The sequence below is a fragment of the Meles meles genome, chromosome 18, assembly GCF_922984935.1.
Source record: "Meles meles chromosome 18, mMelMel3.1 paternal haplotype, whole genome shotgun sequence".
NCBI classification, from domain to species: Eukaryota; Metazoa; Chordata; class Mammalia; order Carnivora; family Mustelidae; genus Meles; species Meles meles.
In genome coordinates, this window is record NC_060083.1 from 6,139,720 (window position 1) to 6,160,364 (window position 20,645).

General features: G+C 44.1%; 1 protein-coding gene across 1 annotated transcript in view; it reads right to left on the reverse strand.

Moving 5' to 3' along the window:
- DNAH9 (dynein axonemal heavy chain 9) overlaps positions 1–20,645 on the reverse strand; it is a 326,713-nt gene that overhangs the window by 126,081 nt on the left and 179,987 nt on the right. The window contains 4 exon segments of the mRNA XM_045984493.1: positions 6,109–6,305; positions 10,020–10,181; positions 19,774–20,013; positions 20,541–20,643. Of these exon segments, the coding sequence (XP_045840449.1) occupies positions 6,109–6,305; positions 10,020–10,181; positions 19,774–20,013; positions 20,541–20,643 (702 nt within the window).

The following is a 20,645-nucleotide window of genomic DNA, read 5'->3' on the forward strand; positions in this document are numbered from 1 at the left end:
ACATGTGCATGCACACACGTACACACTCGCATGCGCAAGGCAGCACCCACGCACACCCACGCACACACACACCCACATGTGCATGCACACACGTACACACTCACATGCATGTGCACAGGCAGCACCCACGCACACCCACACCCACATGTGCATGCACACACGTACACTCACACGCATGCGCAAGGCAGCACACATGCACACACTCACACGTGCATGCACACACGTACACACTCACATGCATGCGCAAGGCAGCACCCACGCACACCCACACCCACATGTGCATGCACACACGTACACACTCGCATGCGCAAGGCAGCACCCACGCACACCCACGCATACACACACCCACATGTGCATGCACACACGTACACTCACACGCATGCGCAAGGCAGCACACATGCACACACTCACACGTGCATGCACACACGTACACACTCACATGCATGCGCAAGGCAGCACCCACGCACACCCACGCACACACACACCCACATGTGCATGCACACACGTACACACTCACATGCATGTGCACAGGCAGCACCCACGCACACCCACGCACACACCCACCCACATGTGCATGCACACACGTACACACTCACATGCATGTGCACAGGCAGCACCCACGCACACCCACGCACACACCCACCCATATGTGCATGCACACATGTACACACATGCATGCGCACAGGCAGCACACATGCACACACATACATATGTGTGCAAACACGTACACACTCGCATGCATGCACACAGGCAGCACACATGCACACACTCACATATGCATGCACACACACGTGCATGCGCACAGGCAGCACACAGGCACACACATACATGCACACATTCACATATGTATGCAGACACACTCATACATGCACGCACACACGTGCATGTGCACAGGCAGCACACAGGCACACACATATATGCACACACTCACATATGTACGCAGACACACGCATACATGCACGCACACACGCCCTAGAGAATAGATACGATACACAAAGGAAGGGGCACAAGAGAAGTCCATCTTTTTCATTAAGTGATGTTAAGAGAAAGGAAAAGAGGCAGAACAACCTCTGTGGGAGCCAATAAACCCAGAAAGAGAGAAAGATTATGCCAAAAGCAGCAGCAGTGGAAAAGACGTGGTGTGAGGCTTTAAGGAAATGCAGACCCAGAATCTGCTGAGATGGTGAAGAAAGTCAGCGGGAGAGCACCATGGTGCTATTAAGGGCACAACAAAGAAAAAGCCTCGCATCTACGGACTGCTTGTTAAGCACGAAGCACTGGCTGCCTGCAGCAATAACCCAATGACATGGACATTCTCACTACCCTCACTTCCCAGAGGAGAAAACTGAGGCTCAGGGAAATTCAGTGGCAATGAGTGGCAAAACCAGGATTTGGACGTGGCTCTGGCTCTGGCTCTAGAACCTGCACCCGTAACTCATGGCACGGTGCTCTGTGGTTGGGATCAGCAAAAAAGCAGCAGGAGGAATTAGCAGCAGAGCTTGGGAAAGGCAATGGGGAATCAGACCGAGAGACTGGTAAGAGCTCAAGTCGTGAGAACAAAAAACCAGATGATCACATCAAAATGAGAATAAGCCTCATTGCATCCATGACCAGACACCCTTGCTCTGGCCCCTCCACCAGACCTGTGGGTTCCTGGGGAGTGCCGGAGCTTCTGTCCTGCTCTGCCTCGCCCTGCTCCCACCTTGGGTCTCAGAAATCAGGACCTTCCTGGAGAAAGCCCGAACCCCTCTGCCTCGGGCACTGTGTGCAGTGACGTGAGGCCATGAGTCTTCTGTCACTCTTGGGTTATCTGTGTCTCTCACTGTTGGCTGGAGGTCCATTTTCTGGCACAAGGGTTGCTTCTGCTCTCTGTGGCCAGTAGAGGCAGCAGAGGGCCGAGGAGACCCCAGGGATGGGAGCAAGGGCCAAGACCATGTGATGGAACATTGATATTTTTAAACAAATGGACATGAAATTATGCTCCAAAATAAACTTTAATCTTGAGAGCTGCCTCCCTCGAGGTAGTTCATTACTCCAGTTATTTTGCCATTGCTAATGCAGCTCGGGCTTCTCTCTGGAAACCATCTTCACAGCCTGTTAAGGAGGGTCAGGAGAAAAGCTAGTTTCCCCAGCCTTATTTCTTCCTAAGAACATTATGAGTCAGTTTGATCACCCATGTTCGGCACCACATTGACCAAATCACTTGCTCTTCTCCCAAATTAAATTTACCCTGAAAGGACAGAGATTTGTTTCAATTCCAAGACTGTGACACAGGCTCTGATAGGTGTTCAAGAGGAGGAGAAAATGCTCGTTGAACTTTCCTGAGGTTCATGAACGGATGTCCCAAAACGCTGGTCCTGGCCACCGACTATGCACAAGACAGCGTCCAAGGTTTTGGGGATTCAGCTGTGAGCAAGACTGAGTCTACGCACAAGGAGATCACACTGGATCAGGAGAGACAGAAACACAGATGAGGAAGCACCAGCGTGTGATGATGGAGAGCAAATCCACTGGAGACAGTGCGCCAGTGTAAGCCTTGGCCTCTCTGTTTCTGGGGTGTGCGGTGCTAGGTGGCTTTTCCCACAGCTCTGGATGTAGCCTCCTTGTGTGTAATATATACATGGATAAGATCAGACCTTACTTCCTTCAGGGCATCACGAAGTGATGTAAGCAATGCTCTACGCACCAGGCCCGCGGTGAGTTCCATGTTCAGGGTAGCTGCTACATATCACATCAAGTGCTGCCTTTTCAGAGAGGTCTTCCTGACCTCCCTATTTAAATTTGCAGTCAACACCCTCCCCACCCTCCACCAGTACTCTGTATCCTCCTCCTCCTCTGTTTTTCCTCTCCATCCTTTACCCTAAATGAGATGCTAAGAATTTTTGTTGAGTACCTGCTATGTTCCAGACACTGTCCTAGGTATTAGAGATCTGCTGGTGCGTACAAAAATGATCCTTGCACTCATAGTATGCCTAATCCAAAGATATGTGTTGGGTGGATGGATGGATGGATGGGTGGGTGGATGGATAGATGGATGGGTGGGTGGAGGGAGGGAGGGATGGATGTATGGATGGATAGATAGATAGGTGGATGGATAGGTGGATGGATGGATGGATGGATCAGTGGGTGGATGGGTCAGTGGGTGGGTGGATGGATGGGTAGATGGGTGGGTGGATGGATGGATGGATGGGTGGGTGGATGGATGGATGGATGGATGGGTGGATGGGTGGGTGGATCGATGTGTGGATGGAACGGATGATGGATGGGTGGATGGGTAGGTGGATGGGTGGGTGGATGGATGGGTGGGTGATGGGCAGACGGATGGATGTAAACAAACAGATTAATCATGACAAATGCAGCAGGGAAGTCAAGCTATGTAAGGTGAGGTCCCATCAGCGACAGCTGACCTTGGCAAGAGGGGGCTCTGTGGTGACTGGATAAGAGTTTCTTTGTTCCATTGCTAAGAAAAGGACCCAGAAGAGAATGAGAAGTGAGAAAGTATAGATAACCATTTTGATGAGTTTTGTTGTGAACAGGAGAAAAAAAAAAAGAGAAAAGAAAAAATGGCGTAGGAAATGGAAGGAGGTATAAGAGTGAAGGAATAGCTTATTATTGTTGATAATGATAATGTGACATGTTTATAAGTAGATGCATATGACCCAGCAATTACTGAATTAATGATGATGGCACAAGAGGGGACAAGGGAGGAGGAGGGGCAGGAGGGAGGCAGTAGAGAAAAGGAATAATTTAATTTCATGAAGATATCAAGTCACTTAGAAGGTGCTAAGAGAAGGGATCCAGGATGTGCATGGAGGGATAGGCCTTGGGTAGGAACAGGGATAGTTCATTTACTAAAATAGTAGAGAAGGCAAAATTTATGGGTGGGATGCAGGTGGGCAGTTAGATTTGATGGTGGGGGAAATGACAGAATTCTCTTCTGGTTGCTTTCATGACTTCAATGAAGGAAGAGATGTGCTCATTAACTGGGAACAGAGAGAGGGGAGGGATGCCAGAATCTTGAGAAGAGGAGAAAAATGTGGGATGCAATCACCACAGGTAGACCAAGAGAGCAAACTGCCCAGGCTAGTGGAGGTAGTGGAAGTGGGTTTCCAGCAAGGTCAAGGGCCCATGTGAAAAGTATGGCTGAAAATCTGAAACACACCAAGCCCAAAGGGTGGTGGATTTTTCTGCAACAATCATCAGATGCTTGGAGGCAGGTGGGGAATAAGACAGTGGGGTTTAACTAGAATGGGATTTTGTCACATGGACACAATGGCAGGAAAGTGAGGGGGGTTAGCACCAGGATGATGGGGCTCACGGTGGTTGAGGACGGTAAAGACATGGTAGCCAGATGGGGAAAGGAGTCTGAGAAAGTGGTTGGCTCTATGACATGAAGTCTTGATGAAGTTGATGAATAACTGGGATATTTTTATTTGGGACAACATGGAAAGACCCCACAGTGAGAGAAGTGAAACAGAGATAGACAAATACTGTATGACCTAACTTAGAGGTGCAATCTGAAAGAAAAAAGAAAAAAAAAACCACAAAGCCTCACAACAAACAAACACATCGGAACAGAAGAGATCCGATCTGTGGTTGCCAGAGGTGGGGGAGATGGGGGTGAGAAATTAGGGGAAGGTGGTCACAAGATTAACGAAATACCAGGTCTAAGATAAATGAGTTCTGGGGAGGTGAAGTGTAACATGATGAGTAGAGTTAATAATGCCATACTGTGTATTTGCAAGTTGCCGAGAGAACAGATCTTAAAAGTTCTCATCACAAGGAAACCAAACTGTGAATGACTGTTAATCTTATTGTGGTAATCGTTTTGTTACACATGTAGATCAGACCACGATGTTGTACACCTTAAACTAATGTAATGTTAGATGCCAATTATATATCACTATGACTGGGTCAAGAAAGAATTCCCTGGAACAAAAACAGAGCAGGTGAGTGGAAGGGTAGGAGGCCCAGTTCGGAGGGTGGGCTGTTGGAAATGGAGACTGTGGAGATGGCTCATCATTGATGACAGAAGTTCTAGGGTGGGAACATGTGAGTGAGTGGCTGAGGGCGGATGGAAGAGAAGACCATTGGAGCTAAGGAGGCCAAGGAGCAAAAAGACCAGGGGATATGCTGAGGCCAGCCAGCCATAAAGAATGATAAGGTCGAGGAAGGAAGTTGACCCAAGCACCTGGGTCTTTGGTAAATGTTGGGGAGGGACTGGATGTCAGCAGACGGCAGTAACAAGGTGAGGGAGTAAGTATGAAAGTCTGGGTGTTTGTGCTTTTGAACAACTGGGGTTTTGAAGAACTGGGGAGAAACGGTTTCAATGGGCCACTGGAATGAGATGGGAGAGGAGGGCCCTTAGCTCTCTCTAGAGAGAGCTAAATGTGGTGATTGCATTCCACATTTTTCTCTAGAGTCTGGGGTACATGGAATGGGGAGAAAAAAGAGCTCTGCTCAACCCAGGGGTGAGCGGGGTTTCACTCAGAATCATCAATGAGGGGACATTCAGAGAAGTTGAAGATGAGTGGGTTTTGCTGCTGAGGTCCACGGGTACCGGGGGACAGGTTGGCAAGATTTTGGAAGGTGGGATGTGATGCAGTTGGGGGAATGTAAAAAGACGTAGAGGGACAGCATTTGGTGGGAGAGGAGAGTCTTGGTGACTACTCTCAGTGATTCCACTAAAGCCACAACATTCACAAGGGTATTTTTGAAATGTGTGAGCATTTAAACAAAAATCTTCCATCTCATTATTTTAAAGTTGGTCCTCAGACTTGCATGGTGTGGGGACATGGGTCCTGAACTGTTCTGGTGTCTCTTTTATCATCTTAAAATTCCCCTTGGTGGCACTGTGGACATGCCTAGGGATTGCAAATGACAGACAAGGAAACAGACCCAGTGCTGTGTGAGCTCAGTACTCTGCCATCCCCTAGGGCCGATGGCAGATGCTGCCGTGGCTGCTCTACTGGCCGCCATCTTGACCCCCATGGCAGAAGCATGGCTGCTTTCCTGGTTTGATCAAGGTGTCCTCAAATGCCCAAATGGGACGTCTGATGTTGGGAAGAAGGGACGACCGAGGAAAGGCAGGAACAGAAGCACACTTACACATGGCGCATGGCGTCCTCAAAGAGAACCAGGTCCATCACTGTGTTGACTTCATTGTGGTTCTCCAGGGCTTCTGCCAGAGTCTGGGTCAGAAGTTCCCATGATTGTACAGGCATGTACTTGGGCTCGCCAATACCACTGGCGAAATGGCAATACATGTTCAGGCCTCGGGTCTGTTCCACAGTCTCATCGATATCCTGGTGGTGGAACACAGGCGTAAGGACCCCCTTTACTGACTCAATTCTGGTTCCATAGAGGGAAGACCCCTCATTTGCTTTTTCTCTCTGGACACTTCCTACAAATTAAGTATCTGTGCTGCTTCCCCTACTTCCTTTCTCCTGAGCAGCTCTTATAAAAGAGACGTGTAACATTCATTTACCAGCTCCGTGAAGGCATGGGTGGTGTTTATTACTCCCTGTGGGCTGAGGACAGGATGTGGAAGTTGGGAGGTATCCTTCCCATAGGCCCAGTAAGAGCCCATGTCTGGGCAGAGGAGTGGGTGGGGACACGTGGCTAGAATTCCCTAAGCAATCTTTCATCCCTGTTGGGCTCTTTCACCACTGCTGGGTGAAGGGGTCCATGCCCCCCTGTGCTTATCTCCCCCACATCTGTTCCAACAGGTCTTGCTTCCCAGTCCACGGCAGCATCATAAAACCTCCTTTCCTCTTTCCAATGAGACAGCACACTGGAGGCTGCCAGCCCCAACTTCACAGGGTCAGCCCAGAGAACTCGGTTTCTACAAAAATGCACCATGAGCCATCCTTAGGTGACCGGTTTCTTTACAAGGATCCTGATAATCTGGAAATGTTCACAGTAATGCCCCCAATGCAGGAAATTTTCATAAAGATATGAGCTGACGGCATGTTAATTCTTGCCCACAGGGCAGAACTTACCATATTTAATAAAAACCTAGTATGACTCAATTAATTTAAAAGACAGCAGGTCTGTGTCTCTTTACTACCAAGGTGCCCTGTAAGTATCAGAGAGGCAGCTAATCATTTTCTTAATTTAGAGAGGAACTACTTACTTATCAAAACTCAAATACTAGAGCCTTCAAAAGGAAGAAATGTGGTAGGGGAAGTAAGTCCAAGAAAGAACACGCTTTCTAGTACCTAAGTAGGAATTTATATGAGTACAAGCAACTCTCCCCACCTGCCACTCTTTTCTTCCAAAGTTCTGACTGGAAGAGGCACCTGGGAAAGAGGGAAGCTGCATGTTCTTCACTGGCAGGGATATTACCCCGGGGAATGAGTCACTGCTGTAGGGTTAGCTTTGTAAGCTCAAGGGATAAAATTTGTCAAATCTAATGGGGGTGGGGTGGGGAGTGAGGATGAGAGTCTCATCTTCAGGGAAGCCAGGACTCCTGCCTGGTTTATAAGAAGGAACTGGGAAGAGTTAAATATGAAAGAGTTATTATACTTTGAAGGTGATGTCAGGGCTATGGAAAGCCTTCCAACTATTGTGGCTTTGCTACGTAGGAATCGTAGATGTCCAGACACCTGGGTAGGATTTAATGCAAGGCAAGAGAGCCATTCTTGCTTGCTGCAGAAGGCACGTGGGGAAGTGACATGGGAACCCTTTTACCCAGTTTGAAAACGGGCTAATATACCGGGAATTGGTTCTGCCGGAAGTCAATCTACATGAATGATGTCGCAGAGGAATGACCGAAGTACGGTTCTGCAAAGGCTGGTCTACAAAGACTCTTTGATGAACAAAACGATGGGTTTCTGATGTTATGATCAGAGCCAGGCTATTCAGGAGGGAGAGAGAAAATCAACCAGCCTGGTGATTCAAAGACTTCTTAATAGTGACATCCATGTCCCACAAGGGCCACTTCTCAAAGAACCTTAAGATTTTATTGGTAGAAACAGGACTGTATCACTTCCTTGGTGGAAACTTGGCAACTTTTCTTTAATACCACTGTCAAGATTTGATGCAGCCAAAGGTTCCTCCAGCTGGTATTTCAAATGTTGGTGGGGAAGGCTGATGGCAGTATTAATTATATCTGGTCTATGATCAAAAGAATGCGTTCTTAGGATACAGACCCACATAGGAACCTCTGTTTCAAAGGCTGAGTGTTGATACTCGAAAGGGCCAGCTCAGACCAATGGAAGAAGATAGTCAAGGCTCGTTTGCAGGGCTAACAATGAATTCACGATTTGGCAAATCCTACGATGCTCAGAGGGGCATCTAGGATGTGAGAGTACTGAATATTGGGGCATAAGAAAATTATAAGTGGGGGAATTTCAGGGTGTTTGTACTAGTAAGGAGCCAACAGAGAGAAGTTACTTCACAGTGCTGTCTAAGGGGCGGCTGGGTGGAACAGCTGGTTGGGCATCTGGCTCTTGGTTTAGGTTCAGGTCATGATCTCAAGGTCATGAGATCGAGACCCACATAGGGCTCTGTGGTCAGTACAGAGTCTGCTTGGGATTCTCTCTCTCCCTCTCCCTCCACCCCTCCTGCTTGTGTGCATACACTCTCTCTCCCCCTGAAATAAATAAATAAATCTTTAAGAAAAAATGATGTCCTATCATGTAGGTTGGGATGGACTGTATCTTCAGAGGTAGACCCAGGATGGTATCAGGAAAAAATCTGGTGCTAGACTTAACCAGGTGAGCTTTGGGACAACATGGTACATTTAAATACAAGTTTTGATTATTTCTAAGTTCAAGAGAGGACAAGCAGTATGTGTGGAAAATATGGAGATGTAGTCAACATTTAGAAGGCTCAGGGAGAGTTGTGGAATAATTTTGACACTAGAAGTGTAATATGATCTTGGGCTATGTTAATGTGTGCTTCCCAAGACAAAGTCTATGGAGTATTCATTCTGCAAATTATTTTTTTTTTTAAAGATTTTATTTATTTATTTGACAGAGAGAGAGATCACAAGTAGGCAGAGAGGCAGGCAGAGAGAGAGGAGGAAGCAGGCTCCCCGCAGAGCAGAGAGCCCGATGCGGGACTCGATCCCAGAACCCTGAGATCATGACCTGAGCCGAAGGCAGCGGCTTAATCCACTGAGCCACCCAGGCGCCCCATTCTGCAAATTATTAATAGGATTTATGAAGGGAAAAGAGTTTCAGGGTCTCATACATTTGGGAAATGATAAATGAATCAGGATTATTCAAGAATTTTAGGGCTTTAATGTACTGAAAGCATTGTGAATTTCTAAGAGAGGGATAGAATATGAAGTATTTCTCAATTTATCATGGATATCTTCTTTCCAAAGAGTATATTGTAGTACAACTAGTTAGGAGAGCAATTTTGGGAAACAGTAACAAAATTACAGTGTATCAGAGGGAATTATGACTTTGCTCTAGGTCAGACCCCAGTTGGGTTGTGTGGATGAAAGTCAGACACCATGATTTCGGAGGGGGACCTCATGGAAAATTAATCAAGATGATAGCAAATTTCTCCATGTCAGAAGCCATGTCAGAAGTGGCTTAAAAGAACACAGGCTATTTGGTCTGGGGGAGGGAAGACCCAGGAAGGACTAGACAAATGATCTTAAAATATTTGAAAGTTTTTCACGTAGACCTAAAATTAGTGGACAGGGAAATAAATTTTGGATCATTATTAGAAAAATGTGTGTCATAAAGTTGTCATAAAGGTTCCAAATTTCAAAATTGTTCCAAATTTCTGGTCATCAGTGGCTCCAAAATGGCTCCCTTGGCAAAGATGAGACTGGCCATTTTCAAGGACGTTGGAGCATCCACTGGGATGACCAATCAAGGAAATGCTATTGAGAGGAATCAGTATAAGATGCAAGCATTAGATCAGATAATGACAGATTTCTTTCTCTATCTAATCTCTGATTTTGCCCCCAATTTATGAGCTGGATTTTATCATTTGGTTGATTATCTGCATAATTATTATTTTTCAAATGTAAAATTTTTTTGCAGGGCAATACTCACATCAAAAATTTTCTTGACCACTTCAGTCTGGATTTTATCAAAAAGATCAAAGTCCTTTTCTTCTACCATCTTATCCCGATAAACCCGATTTGATTCATGCAGATAGAGCTTTATGAGGTCCTGTGTGGATTTTACACATTCTACCGAGGAGAAGAGAATGCCCTTTAAAGAGAATAGAGAAAAATATCATGTGGATAATAATTTAAAACTGCAATAGCTATAATTTATTGAACCAGTTACGTGACAGGTACTGGACTGGAAGTTTTGCCAGATAATAATCATTCAACCACCACGATGATTCTACAAAATAATTTTTACTATATCTATTTTGTACAATGTGGACATCAGGATTCAGAAAGACAGGAAGTATGCCTATGACATACATATATATATGTATATATATATATATATATGTGTCATATATATATGACATATACATATATATATATATATGGTATGTGGTTTTTGTACAAAACCAGAAGGTTTTGAAACTAGGTCTGCCTGACCTTAGAGCCTAAAACGCTGACCATTACATTCTAAGTAACCATACTGAGGAGAGAGGTAGCTTCTCTGCTGTATTTCAATTCCCTAAGTGCCAACTCGAAAAACAGTCTGGAGGGCAATGGCTTATGTAAAATCAGGATGATGACAGAGGGCTGGGATGATTATAACTAACCTTTGCAGGTCAGCAATCCACTTATCTATAATATGTTCTCCTTCTATACACCGTAGGGATTATTCCAAACATTTACTATTCTTTTAGAATTTCTCTGTTACCTCACCTCTTTCTGTTACTATTTGTCAATGTCTTAGTCTTCTTTTTCATTGAAAAATGGAGACTACCAAGATTAGAGTCTCTCAACGACCACAACAGGTCCTATAACTTCAATCTCATTAGACCTGTGTTTTCCCCCAGTGCTTTCTTTTTTTATCATAGAGGGAAGGGGCTATTTAATTATTCCTCATCACCAACAAAATAATGCTCTGATTCATGAGCATGGCATAAAGTTCTGGTCATAATAGGACTACCAGTCTAGCTCCTCATGATCACTCTTACCATTTCCCATAAAAATCTAGATTTCAGTTTCACCAAATTAAAATTATTTTCTGATACTGATAATTTCTGTGTCTTTATGCTTTCTGCTTTTCTTGCTATGCTCACATTTCAAGATCCACTCCAAGTGTTATCTCTTTCTTGAAGTCTTCCATGACACTTCTCTTCCTGCCCAATAGCATTCCCTCTGATGCGTTCTACATCACCCTTTATATATACATCTATTTGTTCCTAAAATCATTTTTCTTTGGACAGGTTTGCTTCTTTCAGTTCACGATGAGTGTCTCAAAGGCAGGGAAACTGACAGACTTTATTTTGGGTATTGTTTATTTTTATTATTGTATTATTGGCATCTAGCATGGTGCCTGACATATACTAGATTCTCAACGAGTGCTCGTTGAAAGAAGGAATAGACTAATACTGAATCCTTCAATTACTATAACATAGCAAGAACCTCCATCAAGATTTCTGCTTTCAGTAGGGGCAGAATACCTGATTATAAACCAATCCACTGAAGTCAACTACAAAAGATGGGAAAATTATCTTTAAAGTTTCATCTTTTAGAGGCATTAGGGAGTAACCAGGGCAGTGAGGACTCAAAAAGATGAATTACTAGAGAGAAGAAAAGGAAGAAAGATGAACCCTAAACCTGGCACTATTTCTTTTTCCTTTGGACATTTGCCAATTCACAACTAATGGCTTATAGGTTCAGAAACTGAAAAGACAGAGAGACAAATGGCAGGTTAAGATGCTGAGCAAACTTATCTCAAGGGGTAGGAAGGAGGAAAATTGAAGTTCAGGGATTACCTAGAAGGGGGTCATGGTGAAAAACCCCAAGGGAACCCCTCAAATGGTTATACACTAGGAATATGAGTGAATCACAAATCACTTAGTCCTCACAGAAACTGGAGCCTAATTTCAATCTTATCAGTCCGTGGCAGCAGCTTGGCAGAAACAGATGCAGAAGTAATCACTGAAGGAAACTAGCATCATCTAAACCCTCAAATTATCTGCACATTTTAAAACACTTAATGTCTGGCAATCAAACAAAAATTACTGGGAATACCAGGTGATATGGCCAAATCAAGAAAAGAATAACCCATAGAAGGTCTAGGTACTGGGAATTATCAGACATAAACTTTAACAAAACTATGATTAATATGACCAAGACATTAGAGGATATCAGGTAAAGAACTTTGTCAAAGAATTGGAGTCTTTAAAAATGAATCAAATGGAAATTCTCAAATTAAAAATTACCCCAAATTATAGTTAATGAAATTAAGAGCTTATCAGTGGGGTTAAGAGCAGAATGGACAGAGTTGAAAATAGAATTAGTTCACAGGAAGAGAGAGTAGCACAAAATATTCAGATTGAATTACAAACAGAAAAAAGAAAGAGTGTCAGGGACATATGAGACACATATGTCATATATGTGTATTAGAATACTAGAAGAAAAGAGAGAGAAGCAAGAGCAACATCTGAAAAGATACTGGCCAGAACTTCTCTAAAACTGGAGAAAAAATATAACTGAAAAGAAAAGACACCAACCCAGATTCAAAAGTGCTATAAACCCTAAGCAAGATAAATACAAAAAAATAGCACTTAGACATCGGGGTATATCAGTGAAAGTTTTGAAAATCAAAGACAAACAGAAAATCTTAAAAGTTGGCAACCGACCAACCAACCAACCAAACAAAAAACCACCAAACAAGTATTGTCAAAGGAACGTTAAGACTTGAGAGATAATTATTTCTTTTTTTTTCTTTTTTTTTTTTAAATTTATTTATTTGACAGAGAGAGAAATCACAAGTAGGCAGAGAGGCAGGCAGAGAGAGAGGAGGAAGCAGGCTCCCTGCGGAGCAGAGAGCCCGATGCGGGGCTTGATCCCAGGACCCTGAGATCATGACCTGAGCCGAAGGCAGCGGCTTAATCCACTGAGCCACCCAGGCGCCCCGAGATATAATTATTTCTTAACAGAAACATGGAAGCCACAGGACAGTAGAAGGACACCCTCAAAATACCAACAGAAATAGCTGCCAACCTAGAATTCTAAACTCCCTTCACAAATTCTTTAAAAAAATAAGAAATAAATGTATTTTCGGTTAAATAACAAACCGAGAGATAATTTTGTAGCAGATGGAGCATACACTAAATACTAAAGTAGTTCTTCAGGCAGAATGAAAATGATTCCAAATAGAAGAATCAGAAATGCAACAGGAACAAGAGCAATGGGAAGAGTAATATGTGAGTAAATCTAATTAAATGTTGACTTGGGGCATCTGGGTGGTTCACTTGGTTACGTGTCTGCCTTTGGCCCAGGTCATGATCCCAGGGTCCAGGATTGAGCCCTGTGTTGGATTCACTGCTCAAGTGGAGCCTGCTTTTCCCTCTCCCTCTGCTCCTCCCACCTGCTCACTCTCTCTCCTTCTCACTTTCTTTCTCAGATAAATAAATGAATATTAAAAAAATGTTGACTAAGACGATATTAGTGTAGTATGGGTTTTCAATATACACTGAATTTTAAAAATAACAATAGAATAAAATTGGAGGAATGTAAATTGTTCTAGGACCCTTGCATTATATGGAAATTGATAAAGTACTAATTTATAAAAGAAAAAGGGACAAAATGATGCATTTGGTAACCATTAGATGACCAGTAAAAAGACGTCTGCTAAAAGAGGGAGAAAATAAAAGAATAAAAAGTAATTAGTTTGATAGAATATCAAAAAATGAGGGGAAAGGAAACATAGAATAGGTTGAACATACTGAAAACAAATACTATAAAGTAGATTTAATCCTAATATATAGTACATAAAATAACATCAAACATGAATGAACTAAATATTTTAATTTAAAGACTATGATTATTAGACTAGATTTAAAAAATCCAACTAGATGTTGCCTATAGGATATATACCTTAAACATAAGAAAAAAAGAGGCTGAAATAAGAAATTAAAAAACAATACAGTATGAAGGAATTGGAAAGAATATGGCATGAAGATACAGACTAAAATAATGTGGAATAGCCACCTTATTCTACAAAACTGACTTTAAAGCTAGAGTCATTTAAAAAAAAACAAAGCAGTGTATTTAATAATAAGAAAAAGGTCAGTCCACTAGGAAGATATACTAATTCTAAATGTGTGTGCACATAATAACATGGCTTCCAAATACATAAAGCAAATATGACATAAACAAAAAGAGAAATGGACATGCCCACAATCGCAGAGGGAGGTTTTTGCATAACTTTTTTAGAAACTTACAGAGCAAGTTGTCAAAAAAGTCAGTGAGGGATATGAAATATTTCAATGACATGATTCACAAATTTGACCTAATTGACATATTGACTCAACTACACTCAGCTCCTGAAGAATGCACTATTTAAAGCCACACTGGTCAGATCTTGTGACATAAAGCAGATCTCAACAAATTTCAAAGGAATAAAATAATTGAGTATATTTTCTGACAACAGTGGAATTAAGCTAAGCATCAATAAGAGAAGGATAACTAGAAAATCTCTCAATTTAAAAAAAATAAAGCAATATACTTCCCAAATCCCATGGGTTAAAGGAGAAATCATAGGGGAAATTAAGAAATATTATGGGGGCGCCTGGGTGGCTCAGTGGGTTAAGCCTCTGCCTTTGGCTCAGGTCATGGTCTCAGGGTCCTGGGATCGAGCCCCGCATGGGCTCTCTGCTCAGCAGGGAGCCTGCTTCCTCCTCTCTCTCTGCCTGCCTCTCTGCCTACTTGTGATCTCTGTCTGTCAAATAAATAAATAAAATCTTTAAAAAAAAGAAATATTATGAAGTGCATGACAATAAAAATATAACATATAAAAGTTTGCATGGTACAGTATATGGCATAATTTGTGATAAATTCATAGCCTTAAAATGAATGTTTTATAAGAGCTGAGGGGCTGATGATTGATGACACAAGTAGCTATGTCAAGAAGTTAGAAAAAAGGAGAATCCAAACCTAAAGGTATGAAAAAGATTATAAAGAAAAGAGCAATTATTAGTAATATAAAAGCAGACAGTAAATAGAGACAGCAAATAAAGCAAAAAAAGGATATCATATGTGTATACTTATCAGTTTCTTTGAAAAGATTAGCACAATTGATAACTCCTTAGTAAGACTGGTAAAAGAGAAAAAAAGAGAGAAAATGGGAAAAGTCACAAATAATCATTATCAGGTACAAGAAAGAGAAGATAATGTCATATACAACAGGTATCTATAAGATAATCACAGGATATTATAAATGATTGTATGGCAATAAATTAGAGATTGAGAACATTGATATCCTACAACTGACACAGAAGAAATAGAAAATCTAAATTGTCTAATGTGTACAAAGAAATAGAACTCATAACTTAGGTTCTTCCACAAAAATACTCCAGAAGGGCGCCTGGGTGGCTCAGTGGGTTAAAGCCTCTGCCTTCGGCTCAGGTCATGATCCCAGGGTCCTGGGATCGAGCCCCACATCGGGCTCTCTGCTCAGCGGGGAGCTTGCTTCCTCCTCTCTCTCTGCCTGCTTCTCTGCCTACTTGTGATCTCTGTCTGTCGAATAAATACATAAAATCTTAAAAAAAAATACTCCAGAGGGTTTCAGCAGTAAATTCTTCTGACATTTCAGGAAGGTTCACTACAGGGTTTTCCAAAAGCTTCCAGAGAGTAGAGAAAGGGACCACTTCCCAACGCATTATATGAGGAAAGGAGAATTACAGGACAATGTTGTTAATGAAAGTGCAAAAAGCATATTAAAAAATAGCAAATGGAACCCAGCAAAATATAAAAGGCTCAACATGTAGCCATTGAATTGGGTTGATTATAGAAATGCAGGAGTGATCTAAGATTCAAAAGTAATCAATGTAATTTATCACATTTCCAGAAACAATGAGAAAAAAAAATCAACGTAATTATTTTAAGAGCTACAGAAAAGTTGTTTGTTAAGTTTCAACACATATTCATGGCTAAAACTTTTAGGAGATTATAATCAGGAAGGAATTTTCTTAATCTGGCAAAGGGCATCTCCCAAAACCCATAGTAAGCGTCACACTTAATGGTCAACTATTACAAGCTTTTCTCCCCTAAAAGTAGGTATGCAACAAGAAGCCATTCTCACAACTTCTCTTCAACAATTTACTGGCAGTTGTAACTAGCACAATAAGACAAGAAAAAGAAATGATAAGATTAAAGGATTGGAAAGAAAGAAATCATCACTAGTATTTTTTACCAGTAACATGCTTGTATATGTAAGCATAACACTGAACGAAGTTACAAAATGAGTTACAAAGTTACAAAAATAATATTCTATTTTGATAACATCCCAAAATGGGCCAAAAGAACTTAGGGATCAGTTCGACTAGAAGTCCACACAACATTTACCTTTTGGGGGGAAAAAACCAAATCAAAGGGAGAAAAAAGGAAGAGATTTAGGGATGTGGGAATGTTCTGTTTTTTGATCCAAAGATCTTGATCTCTTTCTCATAGTTCTGTAAGTGTGATGACTGTGATAATTAACCGAGCTGTGAGCTTATGACTTGTGTGCTTTCCTACATGTATGTTATACTCTGATAAGTTTATTTTTGCAAAGAAAGAAATTCCATTAGGTCCTTTTGGCCCTACCCACACCTGTGTCTCAGCCTCCCTCCTTCTTGGCTCTCCTAGGTATCAGCCAGGGATGAGATGCAGAGGGCAGGGAGAAGCACCGACCAGGAACCCCAACTTCCTGGACTGTCTTTCACAGTGATGTGTGCTATCACTTGGAGCTTATAACCCCGGGAAAGCCAACTGCTCAGGATGCCCAGGAGTTAAGGGCTGAGTCGATGGGATCCCACCAAGCACAGACTCTGCATCACCTTAGTCACACTGGGATGGGAGCGGTTAATGATTTCCCCTACTCAGAGCTCCTGATTGTGCCCTGATCAGGACAGTGAGGCAAGTGCAGAGAAGGTCTGAGTTACTGAGCCCTGGGTCAAGCCGAGTGGAGGAAAGCAGCGTGCTCTCTAGGCAATGCCTGTCTTCTCGCAGGCATTTAACAGATCCCCCCACCCCCACCCCGTGCCAATGCTTCCATCCTCAGACCTTCAGACAAGGAGGTGGGGAGGTAGGCAGACGAGGCTGTGGTCAAGCTCTGAGCCTGAAACTGACCTCTGGAGGAGGAGGGCGGGGGGCTGTGCGGCTGCAGGGAGGCAGGCACTCCCCGGGAGGGATGCATTTTCCTACCCACCCTTGTGGCAGGTGGCTGACAGCTGGCAGGCTGCTGAAAGCCTAGGGGATCACCACTCAGGCAGCCTGAGTCAGGCGAAGACATGGGCTGGGGGGTGGGGGAGCGTGTGGAACAAGAGACCTTCCCCCTCACTTTTGCCCCCTTACCTGCATGGTAGAGCTGAACATTCTAGCTTCGGGTCTCAGTGCTGTTGCCTGTGCAAACACGATTGAGGTACTCGATTTCTTTGTGGCACAGCATTGTCATTTCCCAATTGGAAAGATTCGGTATTTCACCTTACCCGATTGTTTTGAGGATGAAACCATTAGATGTGTAAGGCCTCGGACCGTGCTCGGTAAATGTTAGCTCTTGTTACAGACTCTTTACATGCGGTCCACTCTGGCCTCCAGTGATCTTTCCGATCTCATCTCTCAGCGGCCCCCTCTACCTTTCCCTCTGTTCCCACGGGGCTGGATGCTTTCCTATTCGTTCCACCGACACGGTGTGTAGTTTCTACCTTCGTGACCATTCATGCTCTCACCTAGCTGGTAGCTTCCCTGAGCCTCTCTGAAATTGGGATAACAATGTGCATCCCAAAGGCTTGTTGTGAGTATACAATTCAGGGTGTGAGGGTGACAAGGCGTCTGTCCGGACAGGAGTGGGATGGTTCTGATAAAAGAGACCTGAGGCTCTCCTCCCTTCAGCTCTGCCCTATGAGTGATGTGAATTTGCTCTTACAATGTTAACTCCCTTTTCAGCATTTCAGAAATGCAGAGAGTGACTCCCCCACCACGCCAAGCAGCAGTGAGGTTTCGGAGAGGGGGTGTGTGATAATAGAGGTCTTTCTCTGGGGTGCCTGGGGTGCTCAGTCAGTTAAGCATCTGCCTTTGGCTCGGGTCATGATCCTAGGGTCCTGGGATTGAGCCCTGCATCGAGCTCCCTGTTTGGCAAGAAGCCTGCTTCTCCCTCTCCCACTCTCCCTGCTTGTGTTCCCTCTCTCGCTGTGTCTCTCTCTGTCAAATAAATAGATAAAATCTTAAAAAAAAAGAGGTCTTTCTCTGTTAATACTCAAAAGATGAGAGACGAGAGTGGGCACGCACAAACTTGGTGATTGTCTTGGCCTCATGCTACAAGGCTTTGAGCGCAGTCTTTCTTGCTGCCTCAACTACCTTATGCTCGTTCTCTTCGTCAGAAGCACAGATGAGACGGGCAGAATGGTGTGGAGGACGGAGGGACTGGCCAGGAACCCAAAGACCCAGATTTGTGTTCTAGTTCCTTCACCGGCCGGCGGTGCGCTCTCAGGAAAATCTATAGAAGCCCCGGAGGGTCTCTGTTTCTCCTCGTGTTTAGCAGAGCTAATGTCTACGAGGGGTCCAGGACCCAGGAGGGCTGTCCTGAGCCACCTTAGGTGGGTTCTCAAAGCCCTGCCCTCATGTGGGTCTCGGTGTCTGCACTGATAGGTTCAGCCCTTCTGGAACACAGTCGTTATCTCTGAACTAATGTTTAGGGAATTTCTTCTCTTTCCAACCAAAAGGCCTGGCTGGACCACGCAGGCCCTGTGTTCTCACAGTTGGGGCCTTTGCTAGTCTGAGGTTCCCCGGAATCCCACCTGCTCAGGTAGGGCCCTGGGTAATGAATTCCACATAGCCATGTTTGCTGTGGTAGGGCTTGCCCCACTTCCTGATCAGACAGACAGACAGACAGACATTCCCCTCCAGGTGTGGCCTCTGCTTGGGGTAAGAGGCATCCTTCCCTTTATCCTTGCTCAGGGCTCTCTGGGGGAGGAGCCTCTCTGAGATGTAGTTTCTGCAGATTCCTGTCCAGGATGGGAAAGTTGTGGACTCCCCTACCCCGTGAGGATGGTGTGCCTGACCAAGAGGAAGAGGGGGCTGGGGCTCGCCGCACTGCCCTCTAGGCATTTGGGCGGTCAGGGTCAAGCAGCGGAAAGCAACAGGCAGAGGCAGGCCATCACTACTCAGAGGAGCAGCTCAAAGAGACTCAAATGGCTGTGGCCTGGAAAGGAACCTGGAGTTTTTAAACCGAGGTCTCCCAGGGGCTGGCAGATGGTGTCTTATGAATATTCCAACATGGCCTTTTTTCAGGAAGCAGATCTCTCTTGCATGACTCAGAGGACGTTCTTTTTGTGCCCAAGAATAATGGGTATAGCACCAGGGCCTGCAAAATAGTTTTCTCTGCTTTCCTTCTGAGGCACAGTAGAATCATTCTATAGCATTTTCTTCAAGATGCCGAGCCTTCTGCAACCCAAAGGAATCAACTCAGAAATGCGTCCTGGGGAATGGCGTCATTGGCAAACAGAACTCTATCTGGTTGACGTCCTTCCTCGAGGATCCCACGACACCCTGTTCACCCATTTATTATGCTTATGATTCCATAGACCCGTGTGTTGGCCCAAGAGTTTGGAGTTAACTCTTGTTTTACTGAGAGTGGAATGGACCAGATCATCACTGTGTCTCTGGGCAGATGGACTCACCTGGAAGATGTTGGCAAAGTCTCTGAGGTTGAAAATGTAGTGGAATTTGATTGCTGTGGGTAGGAACGTGGTGGCGATTTTCCGGTGGAAGGTCAGGGCCAGATTGATGAGCTGGTGGCTGGATTTCTGCAGGGATGCTGGGAAACGTCCGAGCGTCAAGTGCTGAGTCAAGATGGTGCCATAGATTGAGGCCAGGGCATCCGCTCCCGGGAAGGAGAGCACAAACACGCTGAAATGACGCTGCCCAGGGGAAAAGGCATGTCAGTTAGAGTCATGAGTTAGAGTCAAAATTGCCTTTTGGGGATTTGGGTAAAATAATGAGGAATTCTTAGAAGGGCTTTGAATTCTATAATCTGGTCACATGTCTCACGCGGAACCTACAATTAGGTTGAATCTAAATGACTAGAGGGGTAATGGTCTTTGGGCCTTTAGTCAAAGATGTCAGCAGGTAGGAAGAGAACAGAACTTGAACTCAGAGCATCTCTGAGTCCCAACAAGTATTTGAGGCTGAAGGTCCACATGAGAGTCATTTCATCTCTCGGAAGATGAGCCAAATCAGATGGACTCCATGACCCCTTCCAGCTCGAAAAGCTTCATGGCTCTGGAAGTACCTTTGTTCCCCTAGAAATGCAAATCAGCATCCTGTATGATTTGCCACTTTCAGAGGCTGGGCAGGAGAAGGGCCAATGATTACTTGTCACTGAGTGATATCTGCTCTGGTAAGGTAGACTTTATTCAGGATTTGGGTACCCTCGATCCCCCCATACCTGCAGGCGTGGGTTGATGGTGAAGCTACCTGCAGTGGGGTTCATACAGGAAATGTACTGCACATTTCTGACCTCCTTCAGGGACAGCTTGTTCCGATCATACCT